General features: G+C 39.6%; 1 protein-coding gene across 1 annotated transcript; it reads left to right on the plus strand.

The window, feature by feature from the left end:
* The first annotated feature begins 4,775 nt into the window (after positions 1-4,775).
* On the plus strand, positions 4,776-12,181 carry TRM82 (Transducin/WD40 repeat-like superfamily protein). Its single transcript, XM_088960630.1, has 10 exons — positions 4,776-5,206; positions 6,187-6,351; positions 9,378-9,558; positions 9,927-9,983; positions 10,074-10,144; positions 10,572-10,650; positions 10,734-10,793; positions 10,962-11,062; positions 11,252-11,312; positions 11,550-12,181. The coding sequence occupies exons 1-10, from the start codon at positions 5,073-5,075 to the stop codon at positions 11,937-11,939; spliced, it is 1,299 nt and encodes a 432-aa protein (XP_088816756.1). The 5' UTR covers positions 4,776-5,072; the 3' UTR covers positions 11,940-12,181.
* Positions 12,182-14,847: the final 2,666 nt, after the last annotated feature.

Consider the following 14,847-nt stretch of genomic DNA (forward strand, 5'->3'; position numbering starts at 1 on the left):
AAAGAGTAGACTATGAGTCACTCCCAAAAGCCTACGGGCCACATTACTGCTTAAGACCCGGTCGCCTCTCCGGCACGGGCAAAAGTAAAAAAAGAGTAGACTACGAGTCACTCCCAAAAGCCTACGGGCCACATTACTGCTTAAGACCCGGTCACCTCTCCGGCACGGGCAAAAGTAAAAAAAGAGTAGACTACGAGTCGCTCCCAAAAGCCTACGGGCCACATTACTGCTTAAGACCCGGTCACCTCTCCGGCACGGGCAAAAGTCAAAAAAAAAAGAGAGTAGACTACGAGTCGCTCCCAAAAGCCTACGGGCCACATTACTGCTCAAGACCCGGTCGCCTCTCCGGCACGGGCAAAGTCAAAAAAGAATAAACTACGAGTCGCTCCCAAAGCCTACGGGCCATACTAGTAATTGGATCAGCACTTACTAGCTCATCGACTTACGGGCCAAAAGAAATCTACTCCCTTCGCTGAGTTACTATCAGCTCGGGAGTGGGGGGCTATTGATGAGGGCAGATTTGGCCCTCCAGTAAAATTATGACATGTGGCACCTTGTGACAACTAGGAAAACACCCAGCCAACAAACTTACGAAGTTGGTGACCCACCCGGGCACCTGTCTGGCCGGCCTGGCGCGACCTGCGCACGGCCTGACGCGTGCCTGCGTGGCGCGCACGAACTGCACGGCGCACGCGCGGCCTGCGCGAACTGCGCGCGGCCTAGCGCGCGACCTGCGCGAACTGTGCACGGCCTGCATGACCTGGCCGACCTGGACCAGCCTAGTGCATGATCCGGCCAAGGCGCCAACTTGACGACCTGATCTAGACACTGACCCGCCGACTAACACAAGCGCCAGCTTGACGACCTGATCTAGGCACTGTCCCGCCGACTGACACAGGCGTCGACCTGACGACCTGGCCTAAACACTGACCCGCCGACTGACGCATGCACCCCTCTTGACAACCCGGCCCAGGCGCCGACCTGGCCGCCTGACACAAGCGCCAGCCTGACGACCTCGAGGAGTTCACCACCGTACCCCGGTTCTGACCGGATGCGACGAGTCTTACCATTTGGAGGCTTTTCACCCACCTAACCCGCGAAGACTCCGGTATATAAAGACCTCACCCCCCAAAGGGGAAGGGGATGGAAAAGAAAGGGAAGTAACCCTGCTCTCTAGCTCTCTCATATTATCTTCAAAGCTCTCTACAATAAGAGTGCTAACTTAAGCATCAGAGAGCCCCCACCGGGAAAGTACCCCTGGGACCTCTGATTCAGTTCTCGCAGGTCCTTCAGCTCCCGCCGCCTACGAAGAGGAGGAAAAGATGCAGTTCTCGGAAGTCCCTCAGCTCCCCCCACCTACAAGGAGGAGGAAGAGATGGAGTTCTCGGAGGTCCCTCAACTCCCCCCACCTACAAGGAGGAGGAAAAGATGGAGTTCTCGGAGGTCCCTTAGCTCCCGCCACCTACAAAGAGGAGGAAAAGATGGAGTTCTCGCAGGTCTCTCAGCTCCCGCCACCTACAAAGAGGAGGAGAAGATGAAGTTCTCACAGGTCCCTCATCTCACAGGTCTCTAAGGCATCGACCGCCTAGTAGGGAGTTCGCCACCAGGCAGTTCGCCACCAAGGCAGTTCGCACCAAGGCAGTTCGCCCCTAGGCAGTTCGCCACCAGGGAGTTAGCCTCCAAGGCAGTTCGCCCCCAGGCAGTTCGCCACCAAGGGAGTTCGCCCCCAGGCAGTTCGCCCCCAGGCAGTTCGCCACCAAGGCAGTTCGCCCCCAGGCAATTCGCCACCAAGGCAGTTCACCCCCAGGCAGTTCGCCACCAAGGCAGTTCGCCCCCAGGCAGTTCGCCACCAAGGCAGTTCGCCACCAAGGCAGTTCGCCCCCAAGCAGTTTACCACCAGGGAGTTCGCCACCAGGCAGTTCGCCCCCAGGCAGTTCACCACCAAGGCAGTTCGCCCCCAGGCAGTTCGCCACCATGGAGTTCGCCACCAAGTAGCTCGTCACTAAGGTACGCCACCACCGGGTCGAATAACAAGGTACTTTGCCAAAAAATTTTACATCACAAAACATTGGTACGTGGTCGAAAACGGTTACATCACCTTACACCCCTGTTACGGTGCTCATCTTTGCGCCATCATCCTTGTGCTCCTTTTCTCAATCTCAATTCTCTATAGTCGACTCGGCTTTGATCGACGGTCGACAGTCCCAGGTATACCCATTCTCCTCTTCAAGACTAGGGTAGAAGATTTTTCTGTTCTAAATCTAGATTTCTCACAAGATTCCTCCAATGAACTTGATGAACTCGTTGCCAATCAATTACTAGAAGATGTAGACTACAATGGTTTCGGTAAGGGAAATGATGATCAGATTGATGATCAGTCTAAGGTTTTGAATAAAGAGGAGATTCTAAGAGGAGTGGATGAAGAGGAATCATAGTTGACGGTGTGGATTAGAATAGAAATAAGATGTTTGGTTATTAATGGGATCATCCGATCATGTTCTAGGAGTGACAGAAATGGGCGTTTGATAATTGTTCGATTGTTGAATAGTGGGATGACTATTATGATTCTACTTTTGATCTGGATTCAAAGGATTGAAGTAAGATTATGTTTGTTTTTGATAATCAGAGGAGACGCATGGTTGAAGATGAATTGAAGACAAAACCATTGGGAATTTTAGAGAAGCAAAGAAGCCCCATATGATTCTTAAGGCTCAATTTGAAAGGAGTATAAATGCAAATTTGTAGAGCATAAAACCTTGTATTTTGTATGTATTTGCATTGTACATATTTATATTTGTACTCCTTTCAAATTGAGCCGTGATTGGGGATGGTCATCGTCATTACTCTTCTGCTAGGAAGAGGGGTAAACATAGACTGCCAAACTCTATTTACCAAATGCCACCTTGATTGGAAACCAAGCTCCAAGTCATCTCTGCCAGCAGGGATCGTGATTTTTATCCATCATCACTTTCCATCAATTAAACATAGACTGATAACCAACCAAGGGCTGGCCCGTTTGTGTGTTAGCTGGTTTGTTTCAGCGTTAACACCGAATCGAATCCCACAACCAACACTTTGGGAAAAAGGGGTGAAGGGGGAAGTTATTAATGGTGCATGGCACCCAATACCAAAAAAAATGTATATGAAATGTGCAATAACACATGGAGAAGCATCACAAAAACAAGTAATACACTCGACAATGCTTCAAAAGCTCCTCGCAATTATTTTTCTTTTGTGATGCTATCTATAATTTCACATTTCAAGAACGTTGTGAATTTGTAGGGTTAAAAAGAAGGCCATTACCCTTTATCCAGTGCCGCTCTCAGTTAAATGAGGTTTTGAGAGGGACAGATCAGGTACCTGAATTTTTTACATTTTTTTCACTGAGATGTGATCCCAACTTTCTTTAATAGAAGAGGTAGGGATTTGAGATCGCTCATTCATTATCAAAGTTTGGATGATTGATAAAGAAAATTAGATGACACTCAAAGGGTATTTGTGTCTTTTCAAATGCTACTTAACGGCTGATTAATGACAGGTGCTAGATTGACACATTTTGAAAGATCGAGTATTAAATTGTCGTGTGTTAAAGTTTGGAGACCAAAGTGACACTAGGCCCAAAGTAGAGGGTACTAATTTGGAATTTTCGCTAACAGCAACAACAACATGTATTGGAAACAAACAACACAATCTTACCCATGCACATGTAGGAGGAGGAGAATTCACATCTGCACCTCACTTAGTGTGCCCTAAAATGCCCCACAACACATTCAATTATGTATTCGGAGGATCGCAATGACAAGTACAAGAGATGTACCCAATGCATGCATGTGGGGCGTTTTAGGGGCGCGCTCAGTGAGGCGTAGATGTCAACTCTGAGGAGTACTACTTAGACTTAGATAAAAACAGTATATTAGCTAGACCTGTTCATGGGCCAGGCCAGGCCGGGCTTTTACTCTTCATTAGTGGAAATTTGTTAGGCCCGAGCCCGAGCCCGAAGCCTAAGGACTCACCGTCGGTGATTGTATTCGTTGAAGCTGAGTTCGCAGTGATTGTGAGCTGTGACCTACAATTTTAACAATGATCATTGCGTCTGAGCAAGAGAGAGAGAGAGAGAACTCACCGTCGTCGTTGGTGTCTGAGATTTGAAAGAGAAGTGAGATTTGAGAAGAGGAACGAGAGAGAGAAAGAGAGAGAAGGGGAGAGAGAGAGAGAGAGGAGAGGACTCACCGTCGGAGTTGTTGCGCCGATGAACATTTGCCACTTCGCCGGTTGTGTGGCTGACTGAGAGTGTGAGGACTGAGAACTGTGGAGGATGTGAAGAAGAAAGGTTCGGCTGGAAAAAAGAGGTGAAAGAAAGAGGGGTATTCGACTGGGTTTTTAGCTTTAATTATAGGTTGGGCCAGGTTATTTCGACAAATCCCGAGCCCGGCTCAAATTTATTGTGGGCCAGGCTTTGTGGTCTGAGGTTAAACCCGCGGGCCCATTTGCGTGTTCAAGCCCGTCAGGCCACCCAGCCCATGAATAGGTCTAATATTAGCTAAGAGAACAAAATAATAATTCTTTACATCTACTGGAGGATAATGATTTGCATAATATGTTTGCTCCATTGTGCAACCTGATGTGCAGTAACATTAAAACTCCTACTTATAACCATGAGTTCTATAAACTGTAAAGAGTAAAATAAGTTTTGGGTCTGCATTAACAGCCCCAAGTTCCACCAATGTAGAGAAGTTCTGTTCGTTGTATTTTTTTGTCAAGCCAAACACAGCCTTAGAAGATTTAGAAGATTGCGTGCGGAATCTCCGGATCCGGAAGTCCTGGATTTCCATTTGGCAGTAAATGGCCTTTGTTCCAACTTCCCAATCGCTAGCGTAAAACTCGATTGAGTGAAAACCGAAAATCCAACCCAACCAATCCAACTGGCACATAGCCGATCAACTTCCACATTTCGAAACCTGATGGTTGGAAGTTGGAACAAGCACTCGATCTACTAAACCCTAAAACCCTAACGGAAGAAGAGAGCAGCGGACCACCAAAGAACAGGCAAAGAATTGCTGTCCGAGGAGAATATGGAAGAACCTTTCGTCGAAGAGACAGAAAACAATAAAGAAACTGAGGTTGCTCCAGCCCTAATTGCAGTTCATCCGACAGAGAAATCTGTGGCTGTTGCTGTCGGCTCGGAGCTTCGTGTCTTTGATTTGCAGTAAGTTCTCCCTCTCCCTCTCTCTCTCTCTCTCTCTCTCTCTCTCTTCCTTCCATCCCCTTCTCTATCCATATGTGTGTGTATGTGTGCAAAATGACGATTTGTATAAAAAAATGCTTAAATCTTATATTTGATGCCTCATGACAAACACTAATAACTCTAAAACGGTATGGTATCCTGAAAATTAATCATGAACAAGTAGCTCTTCATGAGAGGGGAAAAGAGCCCAAGCAAATCTCGTCTTTCAATCAGCATTAAGATTGTTCCTAAAGTACACTTCACCCCAACATTTGAAATGATTGATGCGTTCCTGTATTTAATGGTGGTAATGTGAACTTTGGATCACAGATGAACATTTGGGCCTGAAATGATTGACCTCCATTTGTTATGTCAAATAAATGTAATATAGTTAACTTCGAAAATTTTGATTTCATTTAGGCCTATTACTGCCTCTTTAACCAAACACCACATTAGCGGACTATTTTTTTTTTTTTAAATCTTCAATGGACTGCGAAAAGAATTAAAGTTTTGGTTATACCTAAGTGGAATTTAACTTTGATACAGAAAATTAGGCTCAGTTTGGAAGGAGTACAAATGCAAATTTGTAGAGTGCAAAACCTTGTATTTTGTATTATTTTTGTATGTATTTGCACTGTACATATTTGTATTTATACTCCTTCCAAACTGAGCCTTAATGACTACATCAAATACTTTATAATAGCTAAATTTAGTAAAGTGCAATTTCTAGGTCAGTAGACTTGTCAACTTTCTATATCTGTTAAAATTATGTTGTTGGGAATCATGGAGTTAAATTGAGGGTAAGACGTTCATTGTTATTTTTCTCAAAAAAAAAAAAAAAAGATTCTAGGTTACATGGACGACTACATTGATTGCTCTGTCAAATCACATTCTACACTTCTGGAAGTTAGAACATTATTCTGAAATGAAAAAGGCTTGCTGATTCGTTCCTTTCTTTGCAGTGGAGATTGCTCAGTTTCATTGGTGGATGATTCTGGAAGGTCTTTTCATACTGATTCCATAAAAGCAATTCGGTTTGGTGCAAAAGGAAGGCTCTTTGCATCTGCTGGTGATGACAAGCTTGTCAAGATTTGGACTACTGATTCCTGGCATTGCATACGTACAGTGTAAGTCTATCTGTGTTTGTTTTATTGTTTATGCTGAGAGACATATTGATAGTCTTCAAGGGTCCATCCATACTCGTGATTCAAATTTGGAGTCTTAGGACAAGAATTGAAGTCTTCTCACTTGCAAGAATGCCATTATTGATTTGTCTGATCAGATGACCTTAAATTTTGATTCTGTTGCCATCTGTTTAGTGACTGCTGACTAGATAACATGTGGGGGAAAAATAATCTTTAAAATATGTGACCATTCCATCAGACATTATTTTATCAATCTCTAACAGGTGATATTCACCGAATGTTGGGCCTGATTTCTGGATGCTGCTTGGGGGTGGTTTGGATTTAATAGCTAGAAGAGGAAGAGTAAGAACTGTGGGGGATGTCCATAACCATAGTTTTCAAGGTGCCAAGGCGAGGCTAGGCGACAAGGGGGTGCCCAGTCGCCTAGTTGCCTAGGTGATGGACTTTTTTATGTAGAAAACATAGATCCTAGGGTAGTTCCCTAGGTACCATAACCATATTTCCTTAATAATTATTCATAACTTTCGTAAGAAAAGTATAGAGCATAGTTGTCTAGGCGCCTTGGCGACTACAGGGCTCTCAATCGCCTAGGCGACTAGGTGATGGAATTTGAAAGTATAAAATATATATTCCTACTCCTCTTAAGCTACGTTATTGGTTTTTTATACTAACAAACATACCTGTATGCTAGCTATTAGCAATAAAATCATTCGAATAAAACATAAAATGCCATAGCTAGCATCCAGGCCAAAAAAAATGGAGGATTGCAGATAAGAAGAGAGTGAAAAATAAGGGGGCGGAGCCCCTGTTTTGTTCACACCAAAAGTTGTCCAAGAGGATGATGTGGACTGTGTTTAAGGGGGTGGAGACCCTGTTTCAGGCTAAAAAAAATGGAGGAGGATTGTTAAGAAGAAGGAGGAGGAGGCGGAGCCCCTGTTTCATCCCAAAAGAAGAAGAAGAAGAACGTACCAGGAGGTCGTCTCGTCATCGTTTTCTCTTTTCTTTTATTAAAGTAAAAGAGAATTACTTTAATAAAAAAAAAGATAATATACAACAGGGTGTATTGTAATAAGATAAAACAAACCAATAAAAATGATATAATACATATGCACATTCAAAAAAATAGTATAGCATATATATGTGTGAGCACCTAATACAAAAACACCTAGGCGTTGGGCGAGGCGACTTCTAAAAATTGCCTAGTTGCCTAGGCATCGCCTTGACAACTATGGTATAGAGTTCATGTTAAAGTATAGAAAATCAACATATTAATGAGAAGAAGAAAAAGAAGGAAAAGAACGTTCAAAAGATATAAGGGTTGAACCCTTATTTTTGTTATAGGAAAAGAAGAAAAAAAAGTAGTAGTAGAAAATGTGTTGATTAGACAAAATTGTAAGTTCTTCCTTGCTTATTGGTTCAGATTTTAAAGTCTTTGAGGGTTCAATACAACATTTACCAATGTTTGTATTGATTAAACCCTAACAAATAAGGAAATAATAAAAAGAAATTAGTATATAAACACACAAAATGAATATTTTAGTTTAATAGTGCCTATTTTATAATTATAATGTCAAAAAATAAAGAATAAAAAGTATTTTATAATACATAGTACAAAAATGCTTGGCGATTAGGCAAAGCGAGCCTCAAAGGGCGCCTTGTTGCCTAGGCGCCACCTTGACAACTATGTTCGTAACTCACACAGTTATTTTATCAGGCAGCGCTGATTTTATTTTTCTTTGCACTTTTCCTAGGTTAGATCCAGCAGATTGTGGATCTCACTTATGATGCCATCATGCCACTAGTGATTTAAAAGGCGCACCTAGGCGCTCAGGCGAGCCTAGGTCCTAGGCGCAGCACTTTCAAAAGGCATGTGTCTAGTGTGCATAGGTGTGCGCCCGATGCACCTTGCGCTTCATCCCAGGCTTGTGCCTTTTTTTAATTTTTTTATGCATTTCGCTCGCTTTGCTCACACACCGAAGCTCTAAGAATCCTGTATTTTCTAATGTTGTTCATTCATTCATCATAGTAAAATATCTTCTTAAAAGACAATTAACATTATAAAATCATTTACTTTTGTATAAGGATTAAGAATTTAAGACCCTAACATGGATTTGTTTGGGCTTGCCTCGAGTGGCTTGGTACAGAGGTGGCTTGTAGAATCAAGAATGCAAGATGCTTTACGTCACACTAGCTATTTCAACTAATGCAATTGAGGAAAAAAATAAATTGTGGGTTTTACATTCTTGAAAATGTTTTATATGTTTAATTTTATTTATATTATGATTAGTATTTTTATTTTTTTGCATTTTTTTAGCATTTTTTGAATTTTTTGTCATTTTTGTGCCTTGCTTCAAAAAGTCACACACCTTGCCTTGTGCCTCAGGCGCAAATTGCCCCTTGCGCTTTTTTTGTGCCTTGTGCTTTTAAAACACTAATGCCACTTGAGTAGGTAGGATTGGGTTGGGTTGAGGAGCAACCCAGTCCTAGTCTAAAAGTCAATGTGTAACCTGAGCGCACTCATTATTGGGTTTGAATTTAACATACTTAAGCTAGACTGACTCAGGTTGTGTCAGTCTTGGTCAGGTTAGCTTGTAAGAGCTTATCTGTTAAAAATAGGTCAATGTGAATACAATAGGATTCTAATCACATTTGTGATGCTCCATTGTTTGTATGTCCTGTAAATTGAATATAGTTATGCACATTTACATATAACATTCATTAATAAATTGTGCATTTTGGGCTAAAGTTGGATCTTCTTCCTAGCTCATCAATGCAAGCCCCTCGCATTTGAGTTTCCTGACTCAAGTGTGACCTGTTTGAAATGGTTCAGACAGTCTAGCTCAAGGTTAGGTCTGACTCAGGTTTCACTCATAATCTCTATCGCTTTTACATATCAAAGTTTACAACTTTTACTTGTTTTGCTTGTTATTTTTGTTGTTTTTTGTATGAAGAGATTTTTTTTCATCATTATTCTTATTTATATGGTTTTGGTTGCCAAAATGATCCAGGTGCTCTGAAAAGCGTGTGAGTGCAGTTGCTATAAGTCATGATGATTTTTTTGTTTGTTTTGCTGACAAATTTGGTGTAGTTTGGGTTGTGGGTCTAGATGATAACAGTGAAAATCAGTCTTCTATCAATACAAAGGGAGCACCAATCCTTGCTCATTATTGTAGTATCATAACTTCTCTGGTATGGAACTTTACTATATTTTTCCCATTCCTAATCTTTTATTTTTGTTTTAGATGAAGCAATTGGCTTTTATTTGATTGGTAAATGAAGCAATTGATTTTTACATAGTGAGTATCAAGTAGGCTTTTTGATGGATTTAATAGGCTAGTTATGTTTTGATGACTATGGTTAGAACTCAGAACTCATTGAGTTAATAGATGGGAAAGAGAATCTGTTTCTTTTCACTTTAAGCTGAAAGGAGATGAGAAAGTGAAAGCAAGTTTTTCAGTTTCTCATGTTATGTGGTTCTTTTAATGATTGCTTTTTTAGATTAAATTACCGCCCTAAATATCATTGTTATTTATTTTCACTTTCCATTTCATGTGCAGGAATTTTCTCCTGATGGGCGATTCATTGTTAGTGCTGATCGGGATTTTAAAATTCGAGTAATTCAATTTCCTGGTCCTCCAATGGTATATTCATCTCCCTGTATAGTTTCACTGCTTCCTTTACACTTATTGTTCTTCTTTTGGCAGGTTACATTGTTCCCTAAGAAACCTCTAAATGGAGCTCATGAGATACAAAGCTTTTGCCTGGGTCATACAGAGTAAATTTCTATTTGCATTTTCAATTTTGTCTCTTCTGATGGTCATTTATTTCTTGGTATATTTATCTCCCCACCCAAGAAAAGGAAAAAAAAAAACAAGAAATAAAAAAAGTTCAACATTAGAGGATAAAACCAACTGGCAACACTAGAGGGAAAGTAAATTGTGATGGCATGTGAAAAGAGAAAAAAAAAAAAAAAAAAACAATAGATGCACCATTGATGTGGAGTGAGGTGGTAGAAACTGAAGTTTCTAAAGAGACAAAGGAAAGGCCCGGAAGAATACCATCGACAATTATATTTAGATTTGTTAGTATCCATCTTATCTGAATACCAATGAAACTAGGGAGTGAGGGAAGCCTCTTTCTCTTGCTTGGAGGGGTGTTTAGGGGAGACTGATTTACAGCCATATTCATGTATGTATTGGCAGGTTTGTATCCTGCCTCGCCTTTGTTTGTTCTCCAGATTATCCAAATGGGTTTCTTCTCTCTGGCAGTGGTGATTCAACTGTAAGTTCATAATTTGGCAGTCCAAATCTTAATGCTATTTATAGGAAACCTAGTGTAACTACTGGTCCACTTTACTATTGCAGGTCCGCTTGTGGGATTTTACTTCTGGATCCCTTCTTGATACCTGTGAAGTTGGGGCAGAGGTAACTCATTTATTCTGTTAGTGAGTTGTTATTCTTCATCTAAATAACCCATGGTAGAAGGAAATGAATAACACAAAATGTTTGAGATATGGAAATTAATACTCTTTTTATTTTCAGCCTTTTCTAATCACCTGATAATGACATATTTGCTTTACTTGCTTTTCAAAGGTAGGACTTGTAGAATCTGATAGAGAAGAAGTCTGCCAGCCTGCTGCCACTGATATTTGTGCCTCTTCTGATGGTTCATTAGTTGCAGTGGCCATACAGAGGCAAGTTCCTTAGCATTTTTGTACATATCTTACCTTGCAAAGGGGTTTTCAATGGATACATCGGCTCAGGTGTTGAGATGCCATTTGTATATTTCTTGTTTATATTTGGTTTTGATGAAATACTTTTGATTACTGATCAAAAAATAGAATCATTTCCTCAGTACTTCTAACGGTGTTTTTCAAATTTAGCTTGCATGGAGTAATGCTTCTGCGCTGTGACCTTTCTATGAGAAGACTTTCTGTTGTCACGGTAAGTATGTCAATTTCCACAAACATGGATAAATGTTCTGAGGGAAAAATATAGCATTGTGGATAACTACTGAAATGACAAAAGCTATGAAACCTGATTTATGTTGTCAGCTATGTTTTCAATTTGATCTTAGTCATTGTGACACCTCCCAAGCATTTGACTGTGAAACTATATCTTGTTTTACTGGAAGAGTCACCCTGTATATTTTTTATTTCACAATGGATGTAATTTTTGCAGGTGGTTTCAATGGATATTTCCATCCCTACAAGTCTAGGGATGAGCTCTGCAGATCACTTGTGGATGGTCACTGGTGTCTCCAGTATACCTGGCACCAAATTTCCATCATTGGCCCGTGTGAGGGTTTTCTCTGGTTTGCAGAAGGATAATCTAAACACTAGCAAATGTGGGCCAATTTTGTTGAAAGAAACTGATGTTCCAGGGGGAGAAAAGTTACTTGAAAAATTACAGGGGAGTCTGTCCATTGTGGAAGAAGAAAAGGTGTTGGAAGAAGCGGCTGAAGCAGTGAAGACAGCAATGCACAATTTGTTAATTAAAAGGCCGTATTCTGTAGAGAAGCGTGAGTTAAGAAAGAGGAGCAGAAATGATAGAAAGCTGAAAAGTTGTTAGTAGGTTTTATATGGTAAGTGCATCATTTCTTTTTAAACCTTTTTAGTGGCAGAATTTTTCAAGCCACTCCATTTTTAGTTTTGTTTGTAATATCAATATTTAAGGAAATTTCTTTGTAAGAGCAACATTTCTTTTTAAGCTGTTTTCAGAGGCAGGATTTTTCAAACCACTCCCCTTTTAATTTTATTTGTAATATCAATATTTAAGGAAAGAGGGAAAAGGGAAGCCTTTGTAGGTTGTAACTTTGTATGCATGTAGAATGACCCTTGTTAGATTTGGCATTTAGTGGAATCCCCCCCCCCCTCTCCCTTTTTCAGTTGGTCTGAGAACTGTCTTTTAGCTTTTTTTTTTGTGAATTTGTGATATATTAATACCCCTCTCCTCTTCTCTGTTCTCATAAAAGGTCTGAAGCTTTTTTTTTTTTTTTTTGGGGGGGGGGGGGGGCGGGCTAACCAGCAAATTTTATTTAGAAAAATTTCAATGTTCATGCATTGCATTGCTAGTGTAAAAATTAAAATGAGAACAATGATTTTTTTTTTCATGCATTACATTGCATGGCTAGTGTAAAATTTCAATGTTCATGCATTGCTTACTTTACTCCAACAGCAACCGGTAGCGGTTGATTCCTTACCGCCGGATCAGACAGGGTGTTGGGGTTCTGGGACACGGCCTTAAGATTTCAGAGGATTGTTGTCGATAAAAATGAGAAAGAATAAGGGGAGACACGGCCTTAAGATTTCAGAGGATTGTTGTCGATAAAAATGAGAAAGAATAAGGGGAAGAAGGTGGATGAGAAAGAGAAGAAGAAGAATTTATTGCCAGTCTCTGGTCGTCGATTGATGCCTCACGCTCAACTTCAATTGTTGTTATGGCCGGTGGTCTAGTTACAGTATATTGAGATTTGAGAGATAGTGGGAGGGGAGTTCGAATGAGAGAGGAAAGTATTATTGAGTTTTATTGTTTTTTTTTTTTTTCCTTTTAGTGGCTGATCAACCAGTTAGACCATTATTAACCGAGCAGCCCCGTTAAACTCCTGTTAACTTACTAAGATGACGTGTTCATTTTTCATTGGCAGATGCACGCTTCCTGTACACCGAAGGGTCCACAGGTTCACACATCAGAGCCACATCAGCCATCAAACTTGAAAATGTCTTAAGAAAGAAGGTCAAAACTCAAAAATGACGATTTCTCAGATAGGCTGATTTTTTAGAAAATGGCAATTTTTTTTTTAATTCTTTGAGAAAACGGCTAACCATACAGAATATACTGTTTTTTTTTTTTTTTTTTTTTTGTCATTTTTTCAAAAATCTGATGTGGCTTGGCGAAATTTTGTGAGAAAACGACAATAAAACCAAGCACAACCAATGTTTATCATACGAAGCATATCAATACTAACCATGCACACAAGCCACAAAAGGAGAGCAGGTTGATTTCTTTAAAAAAAAAAAAAACAGTTTTCTATGAATATGAAATTTATCTTCAAAACTTTGAAGCTTATTCGTGTTAGTCCATACCGTGATAATTGGTGCTTTTAGACTCTTATGAAATAAAGTTATTTTGATTCACCAATATAGAGTCATCTTTTGTCACTTACACACCATTTATATGAGATTCTCTGGTCAGATATCCAAGCCTATTTTCTGAAAAAACACGGGAAGCTTCACCAGTTTCACAAGGAAAATTTGGAGTATTCTTCCCTTACTATATCACTACTATTTATCTTCATGAAGTCGAGAATCTTTTAGAGAACCAAAATGCAGTTCATGGTCCAATAACCAGAATAAATGCATTAGCATATTTGAAGAACCTGATGATATTGGAATGAAGAATGATGCCTTGAGATTTTGCCTGTTAGACTATACTTTGCAAATTATTTTTTACACTATGGCTCCATTTGCTGCAAATTTCATTTCAATGCAATAAGGGTGGGGAAAAAAAATCAATCTCTAAAACTTCATCTATAATTTTAGCTTTTCTACAGACAAGATATCGTTTCCACCCCTTTTTAGCATGGAAAGTTGGAAATATATATAGGCCAGCTTTAGCCTTTGAGGACTAAAAACAAGATCTAAAATATTAACACAAAACGGGCATATTATATCCATTTCCATAGAGAATGGCACGTGGCAAGGGTGAAAATGGTGTTGCTGTGCATTCATTCTGCCTGTCCCAGTTGGCATCGTTTGCATTGCATCGCATCCAACCTGTCAATACATATGGATACAGGTCAATATGGAATATGTACTGGCAGAATTATTTAGGTTTGTTGGTTTCATTTTTTTCAGTATTTAAAATGCAAAGATACATTGATTTGATTTGTTATTAGTCTATGTTAATTTTTATTGTATTGGTGAACTCATGGATCTTCCCCCCACCCCCACCCCCACCCCCACCCCCAAAATGGAAAAATTTATAAATCATAAAACTAATTTAATTTAAAATAGTTTTAAAGGTATAAAAGAAATAGAAGATTGATCTATAAATGATATATCAAATATATTAATAAAAATGATTTTTTACAAAACAATAACAACAACTATGATGCATATGATATGATATGTATCTCAGAAATAATAATGGATATATTGATATATTTAGATTATATATTTTTGCAACTAAACAACATGTTTATTCCAAAATTAGTTTAATTTACATTAACATTTTTAAAGAACTTATATAGCCATTAGGTAGAAAGTTTACTTATTTTTCGGTAATATATAAAAGTACAAATAATAAAACTAAAATAATTGATTTTTTGGCAACCATAAAATAATGCATTAAAGCTTAATTCAGAGTTTCATATAAATTACCAATGTAGAGAAGCATAACAAATACATCAATAATTTATATGAAACTTTTAAGTTTCAATTACCATATCAATTGTTTTATGGTTACCAAAAGATCAATT

Source organism: Nelumbo lutea, chromosome 1 (assembly GCF_056320005.1).
Source record: "Nelumbo lutea isolate HS-2025 chromosome 1, American lotus-T2T, whole genome shotgun sequence".
Lineage (NCBI taxonomy): Eukaryota > Viridiplantae > Streptophyta > Magnoliopsida > Proteales > Nelumbonaceae > Nelumbo > Nelumbo lutea.

Coding starts and splice junctions, on each gene's coding strand:
- TRM82 (XM_088960630.1), top strand. CDS start 5,073: ATGGAAGAACCTTTCGTCGAAGAGACAGAAAACAATAAAGAAACTGAG. Junction 11,063..11,251: donor GTTGCAGTGGCCATACAGAG/GCAAGTTCCTTA, acceptor TTTCAAATTTAG/CTTGCATGGAGTAATGCTTC. Junction 11,313..11,549: donor GAAGACTTTCTGTTGTCACG/GTAAGTATGTCA, acceptor TAATTTTTGCAG/GTGGTTTCAATGGATATTTC.